At 37.9% G+C, this 19,343-nt stretch overlaps 5 protein-coding genes across 5 annotated transcripts; 4 read left to right on the plus strand and 1 right to left on the minus strand.

Annotated features, from left to right (window-relative positions):
• The first annotated feature begins 1,140 nt into the window (after positions 1 to 1,140).
• Positions 1,141 to 1,799, plus strand: LOC111459616 (CDGSH iron-sulfur domain-containing protein NEET). The gene is made up of 2 exons (XM_023102605.1): positions 1,141 to 1,443; positions 1,555 to 1,799. Exons 1-2 carry the CDS (start codon positions 1,232 to 1,234, stop codon positions 1,655 to 1,657), a joined length of 315 nt encoding a protein of 104 aa, XP_022958373.1. The 5' UTR covers positions 1,141 to 1,231; the 3' UTR covers positions 1,658 to 1,799.
• A 1,278-nt stretch (positions 1,800 to 3,077) lies between these two features.
• Positions 3,078 to 4,986, plus strand: LOC111459117 (xyloglucan galactosyltransferase XLT2-like). Its single transcript, XM_023101873.1, has one exon. The coding sequence runs from the start codon at positions 3,469 to 3,471 to the stop codon at positions 4,957 to 4,959; it is 1,491 nt and encodes a 496-aa protein (XP_022957641.1). The 5' UTR covers positions 3,078 to 3,468; the 3' UTR covers positions 4,960 to 4,986.
• A 2,524-nt stretch (positions 4,987 to 7,510) lies between these two features.
• LOC111459685 (secoisolariciresinol dehydrogenase) lies at positions 7,511 to 8,675 on the plus strand. Its single transcript, XM_023102700.1, has 2 exons — positions 7,511 to 7,676; positions 7,754 to 8,675. The coding sequence occupies exons 1-2, from the start codon at positions 7,600 to 7,602 to the stop codon at positions 8,556 to 8,558; spliced, it is 882 nt and encodes a 293-aa protein (XP_022958468.1). The 5' UTR covers positions 7,511 to 7,599; the 3' UTR covers positions 8,559 to 8,675.
• A 100-nt stretch (positions 8,676 to 8,775) lies between these two features.
• On the minus strand, positions 8,776 to 11,078 carry LOC111459686 (60S ribosomal protein L7a-2-like). The gene is made up of 7 exons (XM_023102701.1): positions 10,963 to 11,078; positions 10,743 to 10,787; positions 10,444 to 10,645; positions 9,720 to 9,889; positions 9,470 to 9,598; positions 9,287 to 9,379; positions 8,776 to 9,192 (listed from the first exon to the last, which is right to left on the minus strand). Exons 1-7 carry the CDS (start codon positions 10,963 to 10,965, stop codon positions 9,061 to 9,063), a joined length of 774 nt encoding a protein of 257 aa, XP_022958469.1. The 5' UTR covers positions 10,966 to 11,078; the 3' UTR covers positions 8,776 to 9,060.
• Positions 11,079 to 12,670: 1,592 nt separating this feature from the next.
• Positions 12,671 to 17,436, plus strand: LOC111459276 (DEAD-box ATP-dependent RNA helicase 7-like). The gene is made up of 13 exons (XM_023102096.1): positions 12,671 to 13,322; positions 13,772 to 13,906; positions 13,984 to 14,124; positions 14,220 to 14,331; positions 14,457 to 14,527; positions 14,657 to 14,811; positions 14,952 to 15,063; positions 15,391 to 15,492; positions 15,608 to 15,668; positions 15,749 to 16,017; positions 16,122 to 16,216; positions 16,521 to 16,654; positions 16,797 to 17,436. The coding sequence occupies exons 1-13, from the start codon at positions 12,885 to 12,887 to the stop codon at positions 17,078 to 17,080; spliced, it is 2,109 nt and encodes a 702-aa protein (XP_022957864.1). The 5' UTR covers positions 12,671 to 12,884; the 3' UTR covers positions 17,081 to 17,436.
• The last annotated feature ends 1,907 nt before the right edge of the window (positions 17,437 to 19,343 follow it).

Genomic DNA, 19,343 nt, shown 5'->3' on the forward strand with positions numbered 1-19,343 from the left:
TACGCCATGTGGGTAATACGCCATGTGGGTAATAAACAATGTGTATTACACACACAATCTCTGGGTAATCAAAATTGTGGGTACACCACTCCAAAAGTAGAGCTTCCTTCGGATTGAAACTTATGTTCGTTATTCCATTCGAAAAGTATTCCCCAGCATTTGATCAGAGTAGTAAGGCGGAGCAAGCCCTTTGTTCCAAACTACCTTATCTGGAGAACGGCGTAATAGAGTCAACGTCGGTCTATCTTTCAATGTTGTCTCTATCTTTGGGATTATTTCATTAGTTAATTCAATAAGAATTCAACTAATGCGCCACTACCCGAAACAGGACCGAGCCAATTTTGAGTAGTACTCTAAAGGGTAACACTTCTAGTAGAGTACTTTTGTGTGAGTACTTTTGTAGTAGTAGTGGTTTTGATGAATGTTGAGTAGTACTAAGCGTGGTTGTGAATTATGTTAATATGCTTCAATAGTTTGTAGCTAAAAAAAAAAAAGCATAGCCCAGGTCTCCACGGCCACAATGTGGAATTCTCACCACTAAACTACAACCACTTGGATATTTAGCCATCATTCATTGCTTTCATAATCAAAGATAAACCATGCCGCTATTCAAGCACAAAAAAAGTTCTCTACACACACTTACCACACGCCTCGCAGAGCTACAGTCATGGGATGCGTGTCGTGGGTTAGTGAACTGGTCAGGTAGGATTTTGAGCAGCGTATCAAACTCCAGTTCTTTGATATTGTTTGAGTCACATAACATTCTAACTAAAAATACAAAAATCAAAAGTAGCAAGTCCATCACATGTACGATTAATTTCCTAAGTAACAAGATGTTTCAAATCTAGCCACCCAGGAAGTAATTTAACTAGAATGCATGCATTCTCAAAGTATTACTTCCTAATTTTATGTAAATAAACTTTGCACATTTAGATAACAATAGAACGATGGCCGACCTTAGCTCAGATGGTAGAGCGGAGGCCTGTAGTTGAAAAATCTCAAATAGTCATCCTTAGGTCGTTGGACTCTTTTTATGGACTCGGTTGGTTACCGATTAATTTTAAAAAATAGAGATTATATTATGTTGTTTGGATTAGGGAAGAAGGACGTGTCAAAGGGAGATCCACCGATTAGGCCGGTTTAAGGCACCTTTAAACCGTGCCCTCCACACGTTCATCATCCATTACCACATTTCCTTCACTCACATCACCACCCTTCCTCTGCTCCTCCAATGGCCTCGCTTCCTGCCACTTCCGCCTTACCAACAACCCGTCCTCCCCACGGTAACTTCACCGTCGGCGGAATGCCGCGGCGGCGCATGGTGGTGGTGGTCAGAGCCGAAGGCGGCCAAGCCATAAACCCAGCAATCAGGAAGAGCGAGGACAAAGTGGTGGACTCCGTGGTTGTCGCCGACCTTGCCAAGCCCCTCACACCCTATTGCAGGTACCCATTATTTTTAAACAAGTACGGAGAAAAATGTTGAAAGTTAAGGGACTAAATTGAAAATTATGAACAGAGTAGGGACTAAGCTGAAATAAACAAGTTTTGTTGCAGATGTTGGAGGTCAGCCACATTTCCTCTGTGTGATGGAAGCCATGTTAAGCACAACAAGGCCACCGGAGATAATGTCGGCCCTTTGCTCTTAAAGAAGCAATAGAGACACACTCTTTCATGTTTTTTCTTCCAACTTCTTCTCTGTTCTTGAGTTTCAATTGGATTACTGTCAACAAATCATTCTACTTTTATTTGCATTCCCATCCCTCATCTTTATAAGATTATCAATTTACTCCTTATCACCCTTCAAATCTTGCATACAACTCCCACCGCCCCATAAACGTTTGATCTTTATTGCTATATTTCAATTTTTTTAAGTCGTTTTTAGTCCTTCTATTCTCAAAATTGCTCTCATTCGCAAATTCTACTACTAGTAAAACGTTCCATCAAAATTCTAGATTTGATTTAGATTCCGCTAAATCTTAATAAAATTTTAGTAACGTCCTATAGATTCAGAATTTTTAAGTAAATCGTAGTAAACTAAATTGGGCTTGAATTTACTGCAATTTTAATATTTACCTTTTTAATTGCGTATATATACATATATAATTTCATAATTATTATTATTTTTATTTATTCTTCAAAACTCTTTAAAATGATTTATATATATATATTTAGAAGGTAATTTTTTCAAATATTATTAAAATTGAATAAAAAATTTTAATTAAATATCTGACAATAATAAATAAATGTCTTATACTTTTATTAAAAAAATAAATAAATGATGTGAACAAGTTCAATGTAAACTTTAATTAATTGAGTTATATAATTACTTTTTCTTTCCTTTTCTTACCTCAGGTTATATTATTCCTTAGTCATTATTATGTTTAAAATAATAATAATTATTATTATTATTTACATACACTAAAATAAATAAATAAATAAAAATTACAAAATTACACTTTTGACATTCCTTTTCAGACACACAGTGTGACAATGAAGTAAAGTGGAAGGAAAATTAATTTTTTCAATAATATTTTTTTAAGAAAATACCGATTCTGTCGGTGATGAGTTTCCCAATTTTGACCATAAATTTTATATATATATATAATTATTTTTATTGGGACCAATTTAATTAGAAATTAAAATTGAAAATCCATAAGCAAAAGCCACAAAACCAGTTTGATGGAACAGAACCACCGCTCTTCCTTACAGCTATCTCCCCGGACACCACCTCACCCACTAACTTCATTTAATATTCTACACGACGTCCGTCCACCTGGCCCCACTTCCTTAATAATAATATTTTCTTTTTTTTTTTCTCGTAATTTTGCTAACATCCACGTGGCACTCTGACGTCATCCCCATTCAACGTTTTTTCCTGGGTTTCTTACCTGTTTCTTTTTATTTTCGATACGTATTTTCCTAATTTATTTTATTTTATTACCTCTTTTTTCCCTTTTATTATTTTATTAAAATAAATAATAATATAATTGAAAACTCCTTTATAAATGTAACTACCTTTTACTTTCTTCTTCATTTTTTACCTTAAATGGTTAAAACAAAATCATTTTTTTACCTTAAGTGGTTTTAGACAAAATCACGGTAGATTTACTTTTTTACCGATATTCCCCCACGCCGCTTCCAAAAATTAACGGAGAAGTCCACGGAATCCTCACGTTGTACGTCAACGTTCTCGTTGTGCGAACGAAAAATGGAAACCGTCAGTTGTCGGTCGCAAATAACTTATTACGCTGTCGGTTGCTCCCTCAGCCGGTAACACTACTCGACACGTGTCCTCTCCCTTCCCTTCATAAAATTTCAGCCCCTCATTTACGCCTCCTTCACACAACTCCTCACCCTCTTCCCTGTCTAAACCTAAATCTCCTCTGCCGGTGACGGTCCACGGCGGCGCTCACAGTCGCCATCCTTCTTCCGGAGGCCGCCATTGAAAGTCTGATTTATTTTATTCTAATGCTTCCTCTTTCCGGCAACTCCTCGCCGGAGCATCATCCGAGGAAATTGAAATCCTACGAGTTGTTCGGTAGAAAGAACTCGTTCAACTCGTTGTTACAGCAATTTCATCATCAACAATCTTGTCTATGGCTTCTCCTCACAATCCTTTGCCTCCAGATCCTCCTCCTCTTCATTATTCGCTTCCTTTCTCTTCCTCTTCCTCTTCCTCTCCCGCCGGCAATCTCCTCTGCCGCCAACCGCCTTCATCGCTTCCCCTCCGCTGCCGTCTCTCCCGCCTCTACCGACGGCGATCACTGCAAAAATGGCCGGATCTTCGTCTACGACCTGCCGACGGAATTTAACCAAGACATTGTCCAAAACTGCGACAGTCTGAACCCGTGGAGTTCAAGTTGTAGCGCGATGGTGAACGGCGGGTTCGGGCAGAGAGCTGATTCTCTCGCCGGAGTGATACCGGAGAATCTCTTGGCGTCGTGGTATTGGACGGACCAATTCGTAACGGAAATCATTTTCCATAATCGGATAATGAAGCATAAATGCCGTGTCAAGGAGCCGGAATCTGCTACGGCGTTTTATGTACCGTTTTACGCTGGACTCGCAGTGGGGAAATTCCTATGGACGGCTTCGAGCGCGGAGGCTCGGGATCATCACTGCCGTATGATTCTAAGGTGGCTTTCCGATCAGGAGTACTATAAGAAATCAAACGGCTGGGATCATTTCATTACAATGGGCCGCATCACATGGGATTTCCGCCGCAGCAGTGATGAGGATTGGGGGTCGAGGTGTATTTATTTACCGGGAATGAGAAATATTACTCGCCTTCTGATAGAGCGAAATCCGTGGGACTATTTTGACGTCGGTGTACCTTACCCCACAGGATTCCACCCCAGTAGCCAGGACGACATGTCGGCCTGGCAGGACTTCGTCCGCACGCGCAGTCGTACGCACCTCTTCTGCTTCGCTGGCGCCAAACGCGCCGCCTTCCGTAATGACTTTCGGGGGATCCTGCTGGATCAGTGCCGGAATTCCACGGCGGAGAAATGCCGCGTTGTCGACTGTGCCGGTAGCCGCTGCTCCAATGGCACGTCGGCGATACTCGAATCGTTTCTCAATTCGGATTTCTGCTTGCAGCCAAGAGGCGACAGCTTCACGCGGCGGTCGATCTTCGACTGTATGGTGGCCGGAGCGATTCCAGTGTTCTTCTGGCGGCGGACAGCGTATTACCAGTACGAGTGGTTCTTACCAGGCAAACCGGAGAGTTACTCGGTTTTCATAGACCGGAACGCCGTGAAGAACGGGACCACCTCCATTGAAGCGGTTCTGGAGAAATTTAGCAGAGAGGAAGTGAGAGAGATGAGAGAGAGAGTAATCGAGTCGATACCGAAGTTCGTTTACGGCACCGGCGCTGTCAGAGATGCCTTCGACGTGGCCGTCGATAGGGTTTTGAGGAGGTTTAAAGAGCAAGAAGAGTGGGGGTACAAGTGGAAATAAGGAAGAGTTGAAGGGTACAAATGCAAATAATGAAGAATAAGGGGGAAATTGAGAAGTTTATTTATTTATTTATTTATTTATTTTTATGATATTTAATATATATATATATTAGGGATACTATTATGATTCTTTAGGTGTGATCCTTATATTAAAAGTAATAAATTTTGGAGGGCATAAAAGTTAAAAAAGTTGGGGCAGGGGTAAAATTGCAATCATATTTGGCTTTATTTTGTATCCAGGAAATTTGTGGTAATTAAAAAAAGGACTATTTTTATATAAATATTTTTCAAAAAAGGACTATTTTGATATAAATATTTTTTTAACTATTATCATTGTTGGCGACTCTACCTCGACTATTATTGTCGACTCTACCTCGACTATTATTGTCGGCAACTAACTCGAGCGAAAACTCTTAGGACTATCATCAACAATCATTTTCGATCACAACTATTGCTAGTGACAATCTCGACACAATAGCCACTAGTGACCAACTCGAACATGGACACTCGAACATGACCAATGACAATCTCGACAAGTTTTTTTTTTCAAAAATAAATATCATCATTTTTTTTAAAATTAATTATTTTATGGAATACAATTTTTTTTATATAAAATATATAATTTAAATATTTAAAATTAAATTAAATTGAGGTTTTTTTTATGGCCCGAAAACAAGAATTCTCTACTTGTTCGTGACAGATCCTACAAATTAAATAGACATTATTACTATAGATAAGAAGCTCGTCTTCTATCGACACGGTATTAATGATGAAAGACTAAGAATTATTTAAGTCTACCATCAAATTATTTGGAACCTAATTATTGAAAAGCTAGCCAATTAGATATAGGAAAATAAATGTACTTCAATTATTTGAACTTTGGAGATACAATGTATATCCATAAAATAAAAACTTATACATTTATTGGCATGGTCCTAAAAATAATTAGTATTTTATAAAATAACCTAAACGTATAAAATGTAATATAATATGACGTGAATTTAGAAAAATGTAATGAGATTTTGCACCTGCATATCCCGACATGCATTGTCACATTATTTACTTCTAGCTCGAAGACTTTTTTCACTCACATGCATTCTAGAAAAATTCTTAAGATGTCACTCAAGCAAAGTACGTTTAACTTTGGAGTTACTATGATTGAGTCACTGAAAAAAGAGCTGCATCTCATTGGTATAGGTAGTGACTTTAAGTTCTTTTATGTCTTTCTTAGTCATTCTATCCTCATGATTGTTTTCATTCAGATTATGATTCGGACATGGTCGCAATAAAGGTTCTTTGTCCATGATTTAGATCATAATTTGGAATATAAGAGCGAATACTCTATGTACAGACCGACACGAATCCTTCGTTTAGGATATAGATCAAGATATGTAATCTAAGTTTAGTGCCTGATGACTCCAACAAGGTTACGTTAACACGAGTCCTTTCATCAACATGTTTTGTCTTCACTCACACGAGTTCTAGAAAAATTCTTAATAAATCACCAAACATAAGATTGTTTGAAGCCAAACATGTTTAATTCAAGCCCCAATGTTCGATAGACATGAATGTGTGGGTAATGGAAGGCAATAGGCAGCCTCAAAGCCCCTCCAAAATGGGCTGCCAAGAATCTCACTACACAAGGGTGGGTGGGTTCTGTTCAGGTATACATTTCCCCCATAGCATAGCGACCACTCCACCGTAACAACCCCTATCAACGGCAAGTAAGATCCCATATTGGTTAGAGAAGTAAACCGAATATGTTTTATAAGGATGTAGAAACCTTTCTCGAACAGACGCGTTTTAAAAACTTTGAAGAGAAACCTAAAAAAGAAAGCTAATATATGACAATATCCGCTGGTGATGGACTTTGGACGGTTACAAATAGTATCAAAGCCAGACACTAGCGGTGTGCCAGTGAGGGCCTTAAGCTACGAAGTGGAGTGGGCATCAGGCAGTGTGCCAGCGAGGACACTAAGCCTCAAAGGAGTAGACACCAAATGATGTGTTAGTGAGGACATTGGACCCAAACGGTGGTGGATTGTGAGATCCCACATCGAATGAAGAGGGCAACTAGGTGAGGACGTTGGGCCCTAAAAGAGGATAGATTTTGAGATCTCGTATCGGGTAGAGAGGGGAACGAAATATTGTCCATAGAAACATCTCCCTAACAGAAGGCCGAAAGAAAGAGAAAGGGGCTAGGCAGTTACAAACACATTGTCAGGATGGATGAATGAATGGCACCCTTTGAGATTCAGTTTTGTTCCAAATGAAACAAAACCATCTGTAATTCTTAAAAGAATCCACAAAACGTGCAATTTTCTTCGTTTACACCTCATCACCTCATCGAACTTATTGGCTGCGAATCCTGTTTGCTTTCTGGGTTTTGGATTTTACCAAGAATCCAAAAGACAGATGGGTCACTACACACGAACAAATGTGCCCTCTTCACTATACAACTCATCCAAGACATTAATGACCCAAACAGAAAAGTCAAAGCTACAAACAAGATTCCTTATCAACTCCCCTGTTTTTAAAAGTACCTTTTCCCCATTCCCTTCCTAAGTTATTCAAATGGGATCACTCTGAATCCGCCATTGAAGCCCCATCCGAGCTCCTCATTCAAACCTTCTGAAACGCCATGATTCGGAGTCATCTCGTAAGGAATTCGCTTACTTTGAGCTTCTTCAATAGGGGATTGTCTTCCCATGCTGGAAGGTGAGTTTGTTTATTATACTCTCTTCCAAAACCTTCAATGTTCTTGACATGGGTTAGATTTGGATTGGGATATGCAGGCTTGAAGGCAAGATTGCGCTGATTACAGGCGCAGCCAGCGGCATTGGGAAGGCAACGGCATCCAAATTCATAAGCAATGGAGCCAAAGTTGTGTTGGCGGATGTCGAGGAAGAGCTTGGCCAAGCGACGGCCAAGCAGCTCGGCCCCAACGCTACCTTCATCCCTTGTGATGTCAGCAACGAGGCCAATGTCTCTGATGCTGTAGATTTCGCTCTCTCTCTTCACAGAAGGCTTGACATAATGTACAACAATGCTGGGATTGCTTGCAATACTCCTCCAAGCATTTTGGACCTCGACCTTGCCATATTCGATAAAGTTATGAACATTAATGTCCGAGGTGTTGTAGCTGGTATCAAGCACGCCTCTCGTGTTATGATCCCTCAACAATCAGGATCAATTTTATGCACGGCTAGTGTCACGGGAGTGATGGGTGGGTTAGCTCAACATACGTATTCTGTGTCGAAGGTCGCTGTTATCGGTATTGTCAAGTCCATGGCATCGGAGTTGTGTAAATATGGTATTCGAGTGAATTGCATATCACCATTTGCGATCCCGACGCCATTTTCTATCAACGAAATGTGTCGCTTTTTTCCTGGAACTGAGAAGGAGAAACTTGAGAAGATGATATTTGATTTGAGTGCTTTGGAAGGGGCAGTTTGTGAGACTAATGATATAGCCAATGCTGCACTTTATCTTGCATCTGATGATGCAAAGTATGTAAGTGGGCACAATTTGGTGGTTGATGGCAGCTTTACCTGTTTCAAGAGGTTAAACTTTCCTCTCCCTGATCAGAATCCATCATGATTCTGTATATCCTGTTGTTTTTGCTCATTTATATTAGAAGAAAGAGCTCAAATTACACATAATTATGTTAGAGCCTTGAAAGGGTTGTTCTAGGACCTTCAAAGTTGTCCCGAAAAATGCTCTTAAAGAGTCGAATCGATTCTATGTCGTACTTTTTGTCTCATGTATTATGTCAAGTAATAGGAGGCTTCATTCAAAACTAAGGCCAAACGTCATATAACACACAGTTCAAGCAAAAAAAAGTGGCGTCCAAATAGAATAACTTCATAAGGTCTTGCTTTGAACATGTAGAACTCGTAGAACAAACTAAACTTTCTCAATCCAATAAACTTAAAGCTGAAAATAAAAATGACAAGCCTCGTCGATCCTTTTTTTTAATCGAAGATAATTGATTTAAGTTAGACGAGCTCGTTACCGATTCCTAAGCCATCCTTTGACATCCTCTGGCTCTGCTAAAAGCTTCTCTCCTTTGTTCTTTGCTCTAGTGTTGGCCTGTGAATTCCTAAGACATCCTTTGAGCAGCTTCCTTGGCAAGGAGCCTCTCCTTTGCTTTGGTTTTGGCCTGTGACTTAGAACCCATGATTCCACCGCCCCACTTCTTCCTGTACTCGTCGTACTTGTCGTTGAAGTTGGCCTTCACAAACAGAACAGAGCAGCAATGGTATTAAGAAAAGCTATACATAGATGGACTAGTCAAGTGTAGCATATGTTTTAAATGTGCTAGTCACCTTTATCGCTTCAAGGATTCTGCTGAACTCCAACTTATCTTCGTTCTTTACAGTTGTCAAGCACAAAACTGATGCAGTCTTTTGATGGACAATCTATAAAAAGGAAACAAATTTCAAACAGCTGTTCCTGGGATTAATAGAATTGGAAATGTGCGTTCGGGAAAACGAAAAGAAAAAGGTTACCGCTCCCAATCTTGCTTTTCCCTTCACAATGCAATATGGGATTTCCATCTTCCTGCACAAAGCTGGGAGCCAAACGACCAACTCAATCGGATCCACATCGTGCGCAATCACAACGAGCTGTGCCTTGTTCTAAAAAGAAAGTAAATTTTACATGGCAGTTATAAATACAGGAGTGTATCAGATCACGGATAAACATTGCAATTGAAAAGAGTGAAACGTTTCACATGTATGAATACGAATAGAAGTTCACCTGCTCGATGAGGTAGGTTACATGGTTGAGACCATACTTAACAACAATAGGCTTTTTCGCATCATGTGATTTGCCTTCGGCCTCTTCCTGCGCTCTCTTCAAAAGACGCTCCCTCTTCTGTGCTTTATCCTCTGGCCTATACTTCAGAAGCATCTTGAACAAGTTTGTTGCTGCATAAGAGTGACAAGGTAATTAAAACCAACACTCTAAACACTTTCACAACAAACAGTAAGAAAACAAGGCAATCATATACAACTGAAACCAAGAAGATGACCAGATGAACTTGATGGAATCAGGAGAGACACAAAATCAATTTGCGACCGAGTACCATAAAGGACGTTTGTCTAGAGCGAAACTATTAATAAATTCAACCATTAGAACTTCTGAATGACCAAAAATGTGAAAAGGTCTAAACATAGTCCAAGAAACCTAGCAGGAAATAAGGTTTGGTCAAGGATCAAGATTCTGAGAGATCAAAGTCCGCAACCAAGTCCCATATTTAACTTGCATTGTCAATCAAAACATAGTATCTCAATGTAGCCAAACTAAACCTTCAACAATAAGGTCGGGAACCTTAACACCTAATCATAGCTCCTATAACCTAACAATTTTCATGCTTAATTACAAAGGAGAGAGTTTCAGCGTACTGCAAAAACAAAGAAGGATAGAATTTGATATAAAAAATCTCGACTATTCTTTTAACATAGTTATTCGATTTTATTACCAAGATTCTTGTCAAGTGTCTTGGTGAACTGATTCAAAGCAGGTGGAACCTTGAGCCTCTGCTTGAGAATCCTTTTCTTCCTCTGAATTTGAACAGCTTTCGGCCATTTGACGAACCTTGTCAGATCTCTCTTAGGCGGCAATGCCCCACCGATTCCAAACTGCTTCGGACGCTTCTCGAATAGTGGATTCACCACCTTCACCTGAAAACATTCCAACACTGTCAAGCCGAAGCAACCGATTACTGAAACAAAAAATACCTATCAAATGGAAAGAAGAAGGAAAAAAATAATCATTTACCGGCTTCTTTTTTGCCGACAGTTTTCCAACGGCCTTCTTCGGTGCCTTTCAAGATTACAAGAAGAACATGTCAATAAACATTGAAAAATGCAAAGAAATTGAATAACTATGAGATTGACCTAAAATCAAAAGTAAGGGGATTACATATCCACAACACGAAAAATGAAATCTCTAAGCTATTGATCCAGAAGGGAACTGAACGAGAAAGAAAGGAGGATACCATTTTCTGCGCTGCAATAGGCCAAACAGAGGAGGCGCCGCTTCAGTGATACTTCTCTGTTTAGGGTTTTATTTGGAAGACGATGCGCCTTCGGTAAACTCTCCTAGGGTTTCTTTTTTTTTCATTTTTCATATAAATTGTATTTTTTTTTTAAATAAAAGTAAATGCAATTAAACCCTAAGTTAGGAACAATTTGATATTTCGAATAAAATAAATAATTTTATTTGACTTGCCGAGTCTCGAACATTTTACCTTATCTGGTAAATATCTTATCAAATGAAGAACTTAACGTGATTCACACTATTTTTGTCCGGTTCGAGTTAATCCAAAGTTTATGTCACAAGAATTCGAAATATAATCAAATTGGTTCGGGTTCAGAAAAATGAACCGAATTTAACTCAAAATGATAATTCAACTCAACCCAGTCTGATATAAACAAAAAGACATCAATCATACAATATACATCAATAAAGATGTCAAGAAAAGGTTATCAAAATTATGTTTCAATTCATGCCACATCGAAAAAGAATGAAGTTTGATTGTTATAAATTTTCGGTAGGTTACAATTTAGAGTTATTGTATTTTAAGACTTTTTATTTACTTTAGACTATAAGTTTATTTGCAATTCTATTTAGTTTAGGTTCATGTAGAATCATTCAAGCTTAACATAATGAATCTTGCTTGTAGAGTGATTCGAATCTCAAAAAATATTTTTGCCTTGAGATATTTGATCAACAAGGTAATCTGAACCTTATTTCTCTTATAGTGATTCCTTATCTTATCACAGGCGCTATAATTCGTGTTGGGTCAATCCAAGTTGGCAGGTTGAATGTACATCCTCATAATAAAAAGTGTGAAACATCTCCCTAATAGACGCGATTTAAAAACCATGAGGTTGATGACAATACGTAATGACTAAAAACAGACAATATTTACGTGGATTTTACTCATTACAAGTGGTATCAGCGCATGTCATGGGGTGGTGTGCCAATAATGACGTTGGACTCCCAAGGGAGTGAATTATGAGATTCCACATCGGTTGGAGAGGGAACCAAGCATTTCTTACGCGGGTGTGAAAACCTCTCCCTAGTACATGAGTTTTAAAATTGTGAGGCTAACGACGATACATAACGAGCCAAAACGAACAATATCAGCTAGCTATTACGACTATCTAAGAGGGCTCAAAAGTGCAACTTGCATCATCAGATTTCATCGAGAATATTTTAGAATTAAGTTATTTTAATTAAAACTGGAGATGAAAAAATGTACAAAAATAAAACTACATTGATAAATAAATAATATTCTTAAAAATTTTACTTGATATTTATACTTGCATTAATTAAAATAAAATACTATGTGTTATTAATTATTATATATTTTAAAAGTTCAATTAACCTATATTCAAAACAGTCTTATAAATTAAAAATTAGAATTATGTTAGTTACATTAAAATATATTTACGGCATACAAAATAAATATTAAAAAAAAAAAACAGTTTAAAGTAATTTTGAAAATAAACATACGTGCATTGCACACGTGTTAAAAACTAGTTAAAAATAAAATTAATTACATCCGAACTAGTAGGGATGGTTTGGCGTAATTATTCACTGAATTAAAATAATTAATTTAAAAAAAAGACACGTGCACAACACGTGCAGTGAAATTGCCGTTTTCCTTTTCATTATAAACCCTAGCTCCTTCCCCGCCTTCATATCTCTCATTCGCTTTTCATTGTTCTTTTTCATCTGTTTCCATTCTAAACCTAGCCGCCTCTGTTCGTTGCCGGGCGTCTGTAATCTTTCATTTACCATTCCTGAACCGTACCGAACGGAGTCCAATCTCAGTTCGGATCGGTTTGGGCACCGGAGTTTTTGCATCTTCAACCTTTTTCTCAAATCACTGCGGACGAGAAGGAGAAGAAGATGAAGAACAAAGCTCTCGTGGAAGCCCTAGGTACTGAGGAAGCTTTTGAGCAGAGGAGTGACGATTTGGTTCTTTCGGATAAGAAGAAAAAGAAGAGTAAGGGTGATAAAGAAAGTAAGAAGCGAAAAGCTGTAGAAGTGGCTGACGACGAGGATAGGAGTGAGACGAGCTCGGAGTTGGGTGAACCTGTGAATTCTAGGTTGAAAAGCGGAAAGGAAAAGAAGAGCTCGAAGAAGACGAAGGTGATTGAGTCTGATGAAGATGATGCGGAGAAGGAGGTTGAAGATCCGAATGCCGTTTCTAGGTTTCGGATTTCGGAGCCGCTTAAGGCCAGGCTGAAGGAGAAGGGTATTATCGCGTTGTTTCCGATTCAGGCTATGACGTTTGACACCGTATATGACGGGTTTGATTTGGTTGGACGAGCCAGAACGGGACAGGTACAATTTGTTTGGTTGATTGTTTATTGTTATTTTTGGCACTGTTAATTAATGACATTCTGCACTCTCCAATATGAAACATAGAATCGGTATCTTTTCGATTCGGACCAGTCGCTGAACCAGCAATCAAATTGATGGATGATAATTTGTCTGTTGGAAATTTTATTTGTGGTTTTTTTTTCCATGAGGAAATCGATCGGTCAGGATCTAGGCTGTAGCCTTTTATCTAGGTTGTTAAGTTTTAGCAGTTTTCCGCAATGCAGCATTGTGGGAATGTTTTTTCATTATTATTTCTTTTTAGTTTGCATGCGGTCTTTACAACAATATTGTTCTCTATGTGACCGAAAGACCTTTACTTTTGAGGTTTAGATTATATCTAATTTGTACGTTACATTGCACGATTAACATTGTCTTGTCAAAAATTATATTATGTATTGTCTTTCATGCAGGGTAAAACATTAGCTTTTGTCTTGCCCATCTTGGAGTGTTTAATAAATGGGCCTTCTAAATCATCACGAGGGACTGGATTCGGAAGGTCTCCTAGTGTTATAGTACTTTTACCTACTAGGGAATTAGCTGATCAGGTATTGTTTGAGGAATTTTTATTGACTTAAACTTGTTAATTTAATTTTAGTGCCTTGAAAAGTTTTGTTTTGATTAGGTGTTCGAGGACTTCAAATTTTATGGTCAAGCCTTAGGCCTGGAGTCTTGCTGTTTATGTGGAGGAATGCTGTATGGGCCCCAAGAAACTAAATTACGAAGGGGGGTTGACATAGTTATTGGAACACCGGGCCGTGTTAAGGTAGAAATTTTAAGAAAATGTGCAAGGCTTTGTTTAATGATGGGAAAATTTTAGTTTTTGTTTACTGACTTGTGCCTTTTTTTAATTTGGTGTAGGATCACATTAACAGAAACAATATTGATTTGCGGTCTCTAAAGTTTAGGGTTCTTGATGAAGCTGATGAAATGTTGAGAATGGGTTTTGTTGATGATGTTGAATTTATTCTTGGTATAGTATTTTTGCATCCTAATTTTTTGTTACATTGCGAGAGTGAATTCTATTTTGCTTCCTTTCTTGATGTGGTGTCATTTTGTTACCTGACGTTGGCAACCTGTTTTGGGTGAATTTTTTAGGCAAAGTGGAGGATGTAAACAAAGTTCAAACACTTCTTTTCAGTGCCACGTTACCAGACTGGGTGAAAACTGTTAGTATTCCACAAATAATATGCAGTTACTTCTTACTATTAAACATGCAATATTAATTAGCTGAAAAATTGACTGCAAAATGTATTTTTCTTCTGCAACTATTATTGAAAATTTGTTTTGCTCTATAGATTGCTTCTAGGTTCCTTAAAGCAAACAAGAAAACTGCTGATCTTGTTGGTAATGAAAAAATGAAGGCCAGTAAGGATGTTAGGCATATTGTTATTCCTTGCTCTGATTCAGAACGGTCTCGGCTCATTCCTGATATCATTCAATGCTACAGCAGGTTGGTGGTTTAAATGGAAAGAATTTAGTTATTGGTGGTTTGAATGCAAAGAAGTTAGTTGTTGTTCTTATTATTTTTCATCTGTGATGGATTATTGAATTGTTCTCTTCATTATTGTTGGATGATGATGATTTACTCAGTGGAGGCCGAACTATTATATTTACGGAGACAAAGGAATCTGCATCAGAGCTTGCTGGTCTTCTCCCAGGAGCACGAGCATTGCATGGAGATATACAGCAGTCTCAACGTTCGGTAATTTTCTAATTATGATCTTAGGTTGTTCATCTATTTTATGAAGAAACCATTGATTAGGTAGGATTGTAATAGGTAGCTCAATTGGATAACCCTATGTGCCAGCTTATTTACTCTATAACTTGTAACAATTAACTATTAGAAGTTTATTTTATTTCCTAAGTTAAAATATTCTTGATTTCAAAGTATTCATATGATTGCGCCCCCACACTTGTGTTTGTGTGTGTATAAATGTCTACATGTACATGTACACGCATATATATATATATTTCCAATAGATGTAATTAGCTGTTTAGCGGTCCTTATAGGGTGACCTACTTGTTGCAGGTTACCCTTTCTGGTTTCAGGTCAGGCAAGTTTCTGGTATTAGTGGCCACCAATGTGGCAGCACGTGGATTGGATATCAATGATGTTCAGTTAATTATCCAGGTTTGTGCTTGAACCCCATTTGTAATGAGATACTTTTATCCAGTGGCCTGAAGTGTGCTTTCTTACTTTTATTTTTTGTTAATGTTATATCTTTTATTTATTATGAATCTGCCAGTGTGAGGCTCCGAAGGACATAGAGGCTTATATCCATCGGTCTGGAAGAACAGGAAGAGCTGGTATATTTCAATGGTTTGCATTTTTCCACCATGTTTTTTCATTTAAATTTTTACTTTCTAACACAACTAATGTTTTTTAGGCAACACTGGAGTTGCTGTGACATTGTATGATCCAAGAAAGTCGGGAAGAATTTCCAGGATAGAACGAGATTCTGGTGTGAAGTTTGAGCATTTGTCTGCTCCCCAGCCTATTGATATAGCCAGATGTGCTGGAGCTGGTGCTGTAGAATCAATAACTCAAGTCTCTGACAGTGTAATCCCACCCTTCAAGTCTGCTGCGGAGGAGTTGGTGAACAACTCTAGTTTGTCTGCTGTGGAGTTACTTGCCAAGGCTCTTGCCAAGCTCTCTGTGAGTAGTCTTTTTTTGGTTCTAAACTATGCCATCTCGAGTTTTTTCTCGTTGGCTTTCTTTTTCACAGACGCTGCATTTTGGTGGTTGGTTGTTTCCCGCAGGGTTATACAGAGATAAAGAGCAGATCACTTCTGACATCGATGGAAAATCACGTCACTTTGATTCTCGAGGCTGGAAAGCCTATCTTTTCCCCATCGTGAGAAATTTTGACTTTAGCATTGTCAATGTGTTTGATGCTTTTTTCCACTCTATATATGCCTTGCACATACTATCATGATGTCATCTACTTTGCCTCTCTCTGTAATTACCTAATAGGTCATTGTTTTGGAGAACTTGGCGAATTAACGTATTGAAATTTCTGAGTATGAATTTACGTAGGTTTAGAATGGTTTAAGCTTTTTTTTCTTTCTTGCATGCATAATTAGCTTTGATTTTTGTTGGTCCTCTCTCCTTTTTTTCGTGCCACTAAACTAATGAATTTTTCTTCTTAAATTGTCCAGATTTGCCTACAGTGTCTTGAGGAGATTCTTGCCCGAGGAGAAGGTTGAGTCAGTTAAGGGTATGACACTGACGGCTGATGGATACAGTGCTGTGTTCGATGTTCAAACAGAAGATCTGGATGCATTTCTTACTGGTAATCATTGACTCATAACTTTGTTCCCAAACGGAACTTTTCATTTCATCCTTGAATAACTATACCCTTCTCCCTTTCATTTCATTTAAGATGGCTTGCAAACGAAGTAATTTTTCTTTCCCTATTCCTCTTGTTATTACAGGTCAGGGAAATGCAGCCAATGTGAGTCTAGAGGTGTTGAAAACACTGCCAAAACTGCAAGACAGAGAGCAGTCAAGAGGAGGTGGTAGATTTGGTGGCGGTGGTAGTGGTGGTCGTGGAGGATTCGGCAGTGATCGCAGAAACGGCGGTGGTAGGTTCTCAGGAGGACGAGGTGGTGGTGGTGGCCGTGGAGGATTCTCTGATAGGAGAAATAACCGGTTTTCGGGCAGCAATTCGGGTGGTGGAGGAAGAGGTCGAAGCTTTGGCGGAGGTAGCAATTGGTAAGAGGAGGTGTGTTTCACATCTGTGTCCTCCAAACAAACCACGAAAGCAGCACAGCAGCCCGAATTGGAATTTTTGTAGAAAGGAAGAGTTTCTGTTTTTACAAGATATGATGATGATGAGTATATGTGAGTATAATAGCGGTGTTATCGCATGAGGGCCAATCTCGGCGATTACAGGTGCGCTAATTTTTGTTCTTTATTTGATATTTTCGTATTTATTCTGAATGGTGGGGGGTTTTTGATTTGATACTGTGATTTTGTGCCTTCCTTCCAGAGACAGTATTTTAGAATATTGTATTTTTTTTTATATTTTTTATTAATTATAATTGATGAGCTCTACTACAGAAAATTACACCATTACATTATTTTTATACAATACCTTGAATTTGGGGAGCTGTGTTGACGACTAATGATGTCATCAGTGTTGTTGGCTGAGGTGGGTGGTAGGAAAAGGAACTACTTGGAAACCCAACTCAAGGACCTCTCATATAGAAGAATGGAAAAAGCAATCTAAAGTGTTGGAATAATTACAGTTCCTAATAGGGGCACGCAACTTGTAACGGGCTAAAGTGAACGTTATTTACTGGGTTTGGGTGGGTGATAATAAGGGGCGGGTTGATCAAGTTATCATCATTTTTTTTCGCTTCTAATTGATGACTGGCTTTGACTTTTAAGTCTTTGTGTTAGGATTTGGCTCTTGAACCGGCTCTCTTCCTAATAACTAAAAGCTTGAGCTCCCTCGTATTGGCTCTTCCTATTCCTAATTGATAGAACAAAAAGTCTGGCCAATTATAAAAAATAAAGAACACTTTGGTAATCTAGTTTAAACTAGGTAATTCATTAACTAATCTTTTTAACTGATTTCGTTTGATAGATTGGAATTTCATAATTTTCATGCATGTAGTAACTCAAGAAATTACCAGTATTTTCGAACTATCAACCAAAAAGGCTATTTACCCTCAACCCGATACACCAACTCATCAATTCGTTACTTTTGTGGCATAATTTGTATGCACGTAGCAGTAACTCTTAAAATTCTAACTAAAGAAACTAAAGAAATTATCGGTTAGTTTTGTGGCATAATTTGTATGCATGTAGCAGGAACTCTTGAACTCTTAAAATTCTAACTTAAGAAATTACCTGTATTCTCGAACCATCGACCAGAAAGGCTATTTACCCTCATCCCGACAAACTCATCAATTCGATACTTTTGTGGATGCGAGGCTAGAGGCTAAATTGCAGTATATGTGTTGTGTATCTTTCTGGGTTTTGTGCATTAAAAAATAAAAAATAAATAAATAAAAATCAAATACCGAAGCAAAGCAAAGATTTTGTCATCTCCCCCCTCCCTATAAAATCATATAAAAAAATTTAGGTTTTGTTTGGATCCAACATGGAAGTTTGAAATCTCTCATGTGAATTGGTTCCTTCCTAAAATTATAAATAAATCTTCCATCATTCATCTCACAATAAATAAATATAAATATAAATATAAATCTTCCCTAATAAAAAAAAACAAATAATTACATAAAATGGAAAATGATTAAAATAATAAATAAAAAAAAAGGAAAAGAAAAGAAGGGAGAATGAAGATGGAAGGATAAGAATGTGAGTGCGGGAGAGTATCCATGAAACAAATCCAAAATGACGTCGTTTAGTGAGGTGGGGAATATATTTATTGAGTAATAAAATAAAATAAAAAACAGGGGTGGCCCATGATTTAAAGAAGTATTTGGAATTATTAATAATCAAAATAATATTTAAAGAAAAGAAGTGGGTAATAGAAAATGTTTTTTTTTTTTTAATAAATAAATAAAAACAAAAATAAAAATTGAAAGGGTAATTAATAGAGTAAATAAAAATAAAAATAAAAATAAAAGAGGAGGGGAGGGTTTGCACGTGATGTGGGACCTGTTGGAATGTGAGTACGGGAATGGGACTGTCCTTGTCCTTACTTGCGGCGGCTGTGCGGTTCAAACCAAAACAAAACCATCTATGTTGTTATTGTTGTTGTTGTGTGTGAGAGGACTCTCTTCCTTCTAACCCGTGCTCGATAATAAATGAGAGTAGTAACTCGTAATCCTCCTTCTATCTCGACCCTTTTTACCAACTCAAGATTAAATCAATTACGTTTTCATATAATTGTGTCACCATGTCACTTTACTGTTGGTATGATATGTTTGTGTTACCTTCCTGATGTATGAAGGAAGATTGCTCGAGTTCCAAGCTAGCCAATAGTAAGATTCAATTTTGACTTCGTAGAG

The sequence above is a fragment of the Cucurbita moschata genome, unplaced genomic scaffold, assembly GCF_002738365.1.
Source record: "Cucurbita moschata cultivar Rifu unplaced genomic scaffold, Cmos_1.0 Cmo_Scf00022, whole genome shotgun sequence".
Lineage (NCBI taxonomy): Eukaryota > Viridiplantae > Streptophyta > Magnoliopsida > Cucurbitales > Cucurbitaceae > Cucurbita > Cucurbita moschata.

Bases quoted from the DNA above. Each gene is read 5' to 3' on its own strand.
- LOC111459276 (XM_023102096.1), top strand. From the start codon at position 12,885: ATGAAGAACAAAGCTCTCGTGGAAGCCCTAGGTACTGAGGAAGCTTTT. The intron at 14,125-14,219 runs GTAGAAATTTTA...AATTTGGTGTAG, and splicing joins GAACACCGGGCCGTGTTAAG to GATCACATTAACAGAAACAA. The intron at 15,669-15,748 runs GTATATTTCAAT...AATGTTTTTTAG, and splicing joins TGGAAGAACAGGAAGAGCTG to GCAACACTGGAGTTGCTGTG.
- LOC111459117 (XM_023101873.1), top strand. From the start codon at position 3,469: ATGCTTCCTCTTTCCGGCAACTCCTCGCCGGAGCATCATCCGAGGAAA.
- LOC111459685 (XM_023102700.1), top strand. From the start codon at position 7,600: ATGATTCGGAGTCATCTCGTAAGGAATTCGCTTACTTTGAGCTTCTTC. The intron at 7,677-7,753 runs GTGAGTTTGTTT...TGGGATATGCAG, and splicing joins TTGTCTTCCCATGCTGGAAG to GCTTGAAGGCAAGATTGCGC.
- LOC111459616 (XM_023102605.1), top strand. From the start codon at position 1,232: ATGGCCTCGCTTCCTGCCACTTCCGCCTTACCAACAACCCGTCCTCCC. The intron at 1,444-1,554 runs GTACCCATTATT...GTTTTGTTGCAG, and splicing joins CCCCTCACACCCTATTGCAG to ATGTTGGAGGTCAGCCACAT.
- LOC111459686 (XM_023102701.1), bottom strand. The intron at 9,380-9,469 runs GTAACCTTTTTC...TCCTTTTTATAG, and splicing joins GAAAAGCAAGATTGGGAGCG to ATTGTCCATCAAAAGACTGC. The intron at 9,193-9,286 runs GTGACTAGCACA...CTGTTTGTGAAG, and splicing joins GAATCCTTGAAGCGATAAAG to GCCAACTTCAACGACAAGTA.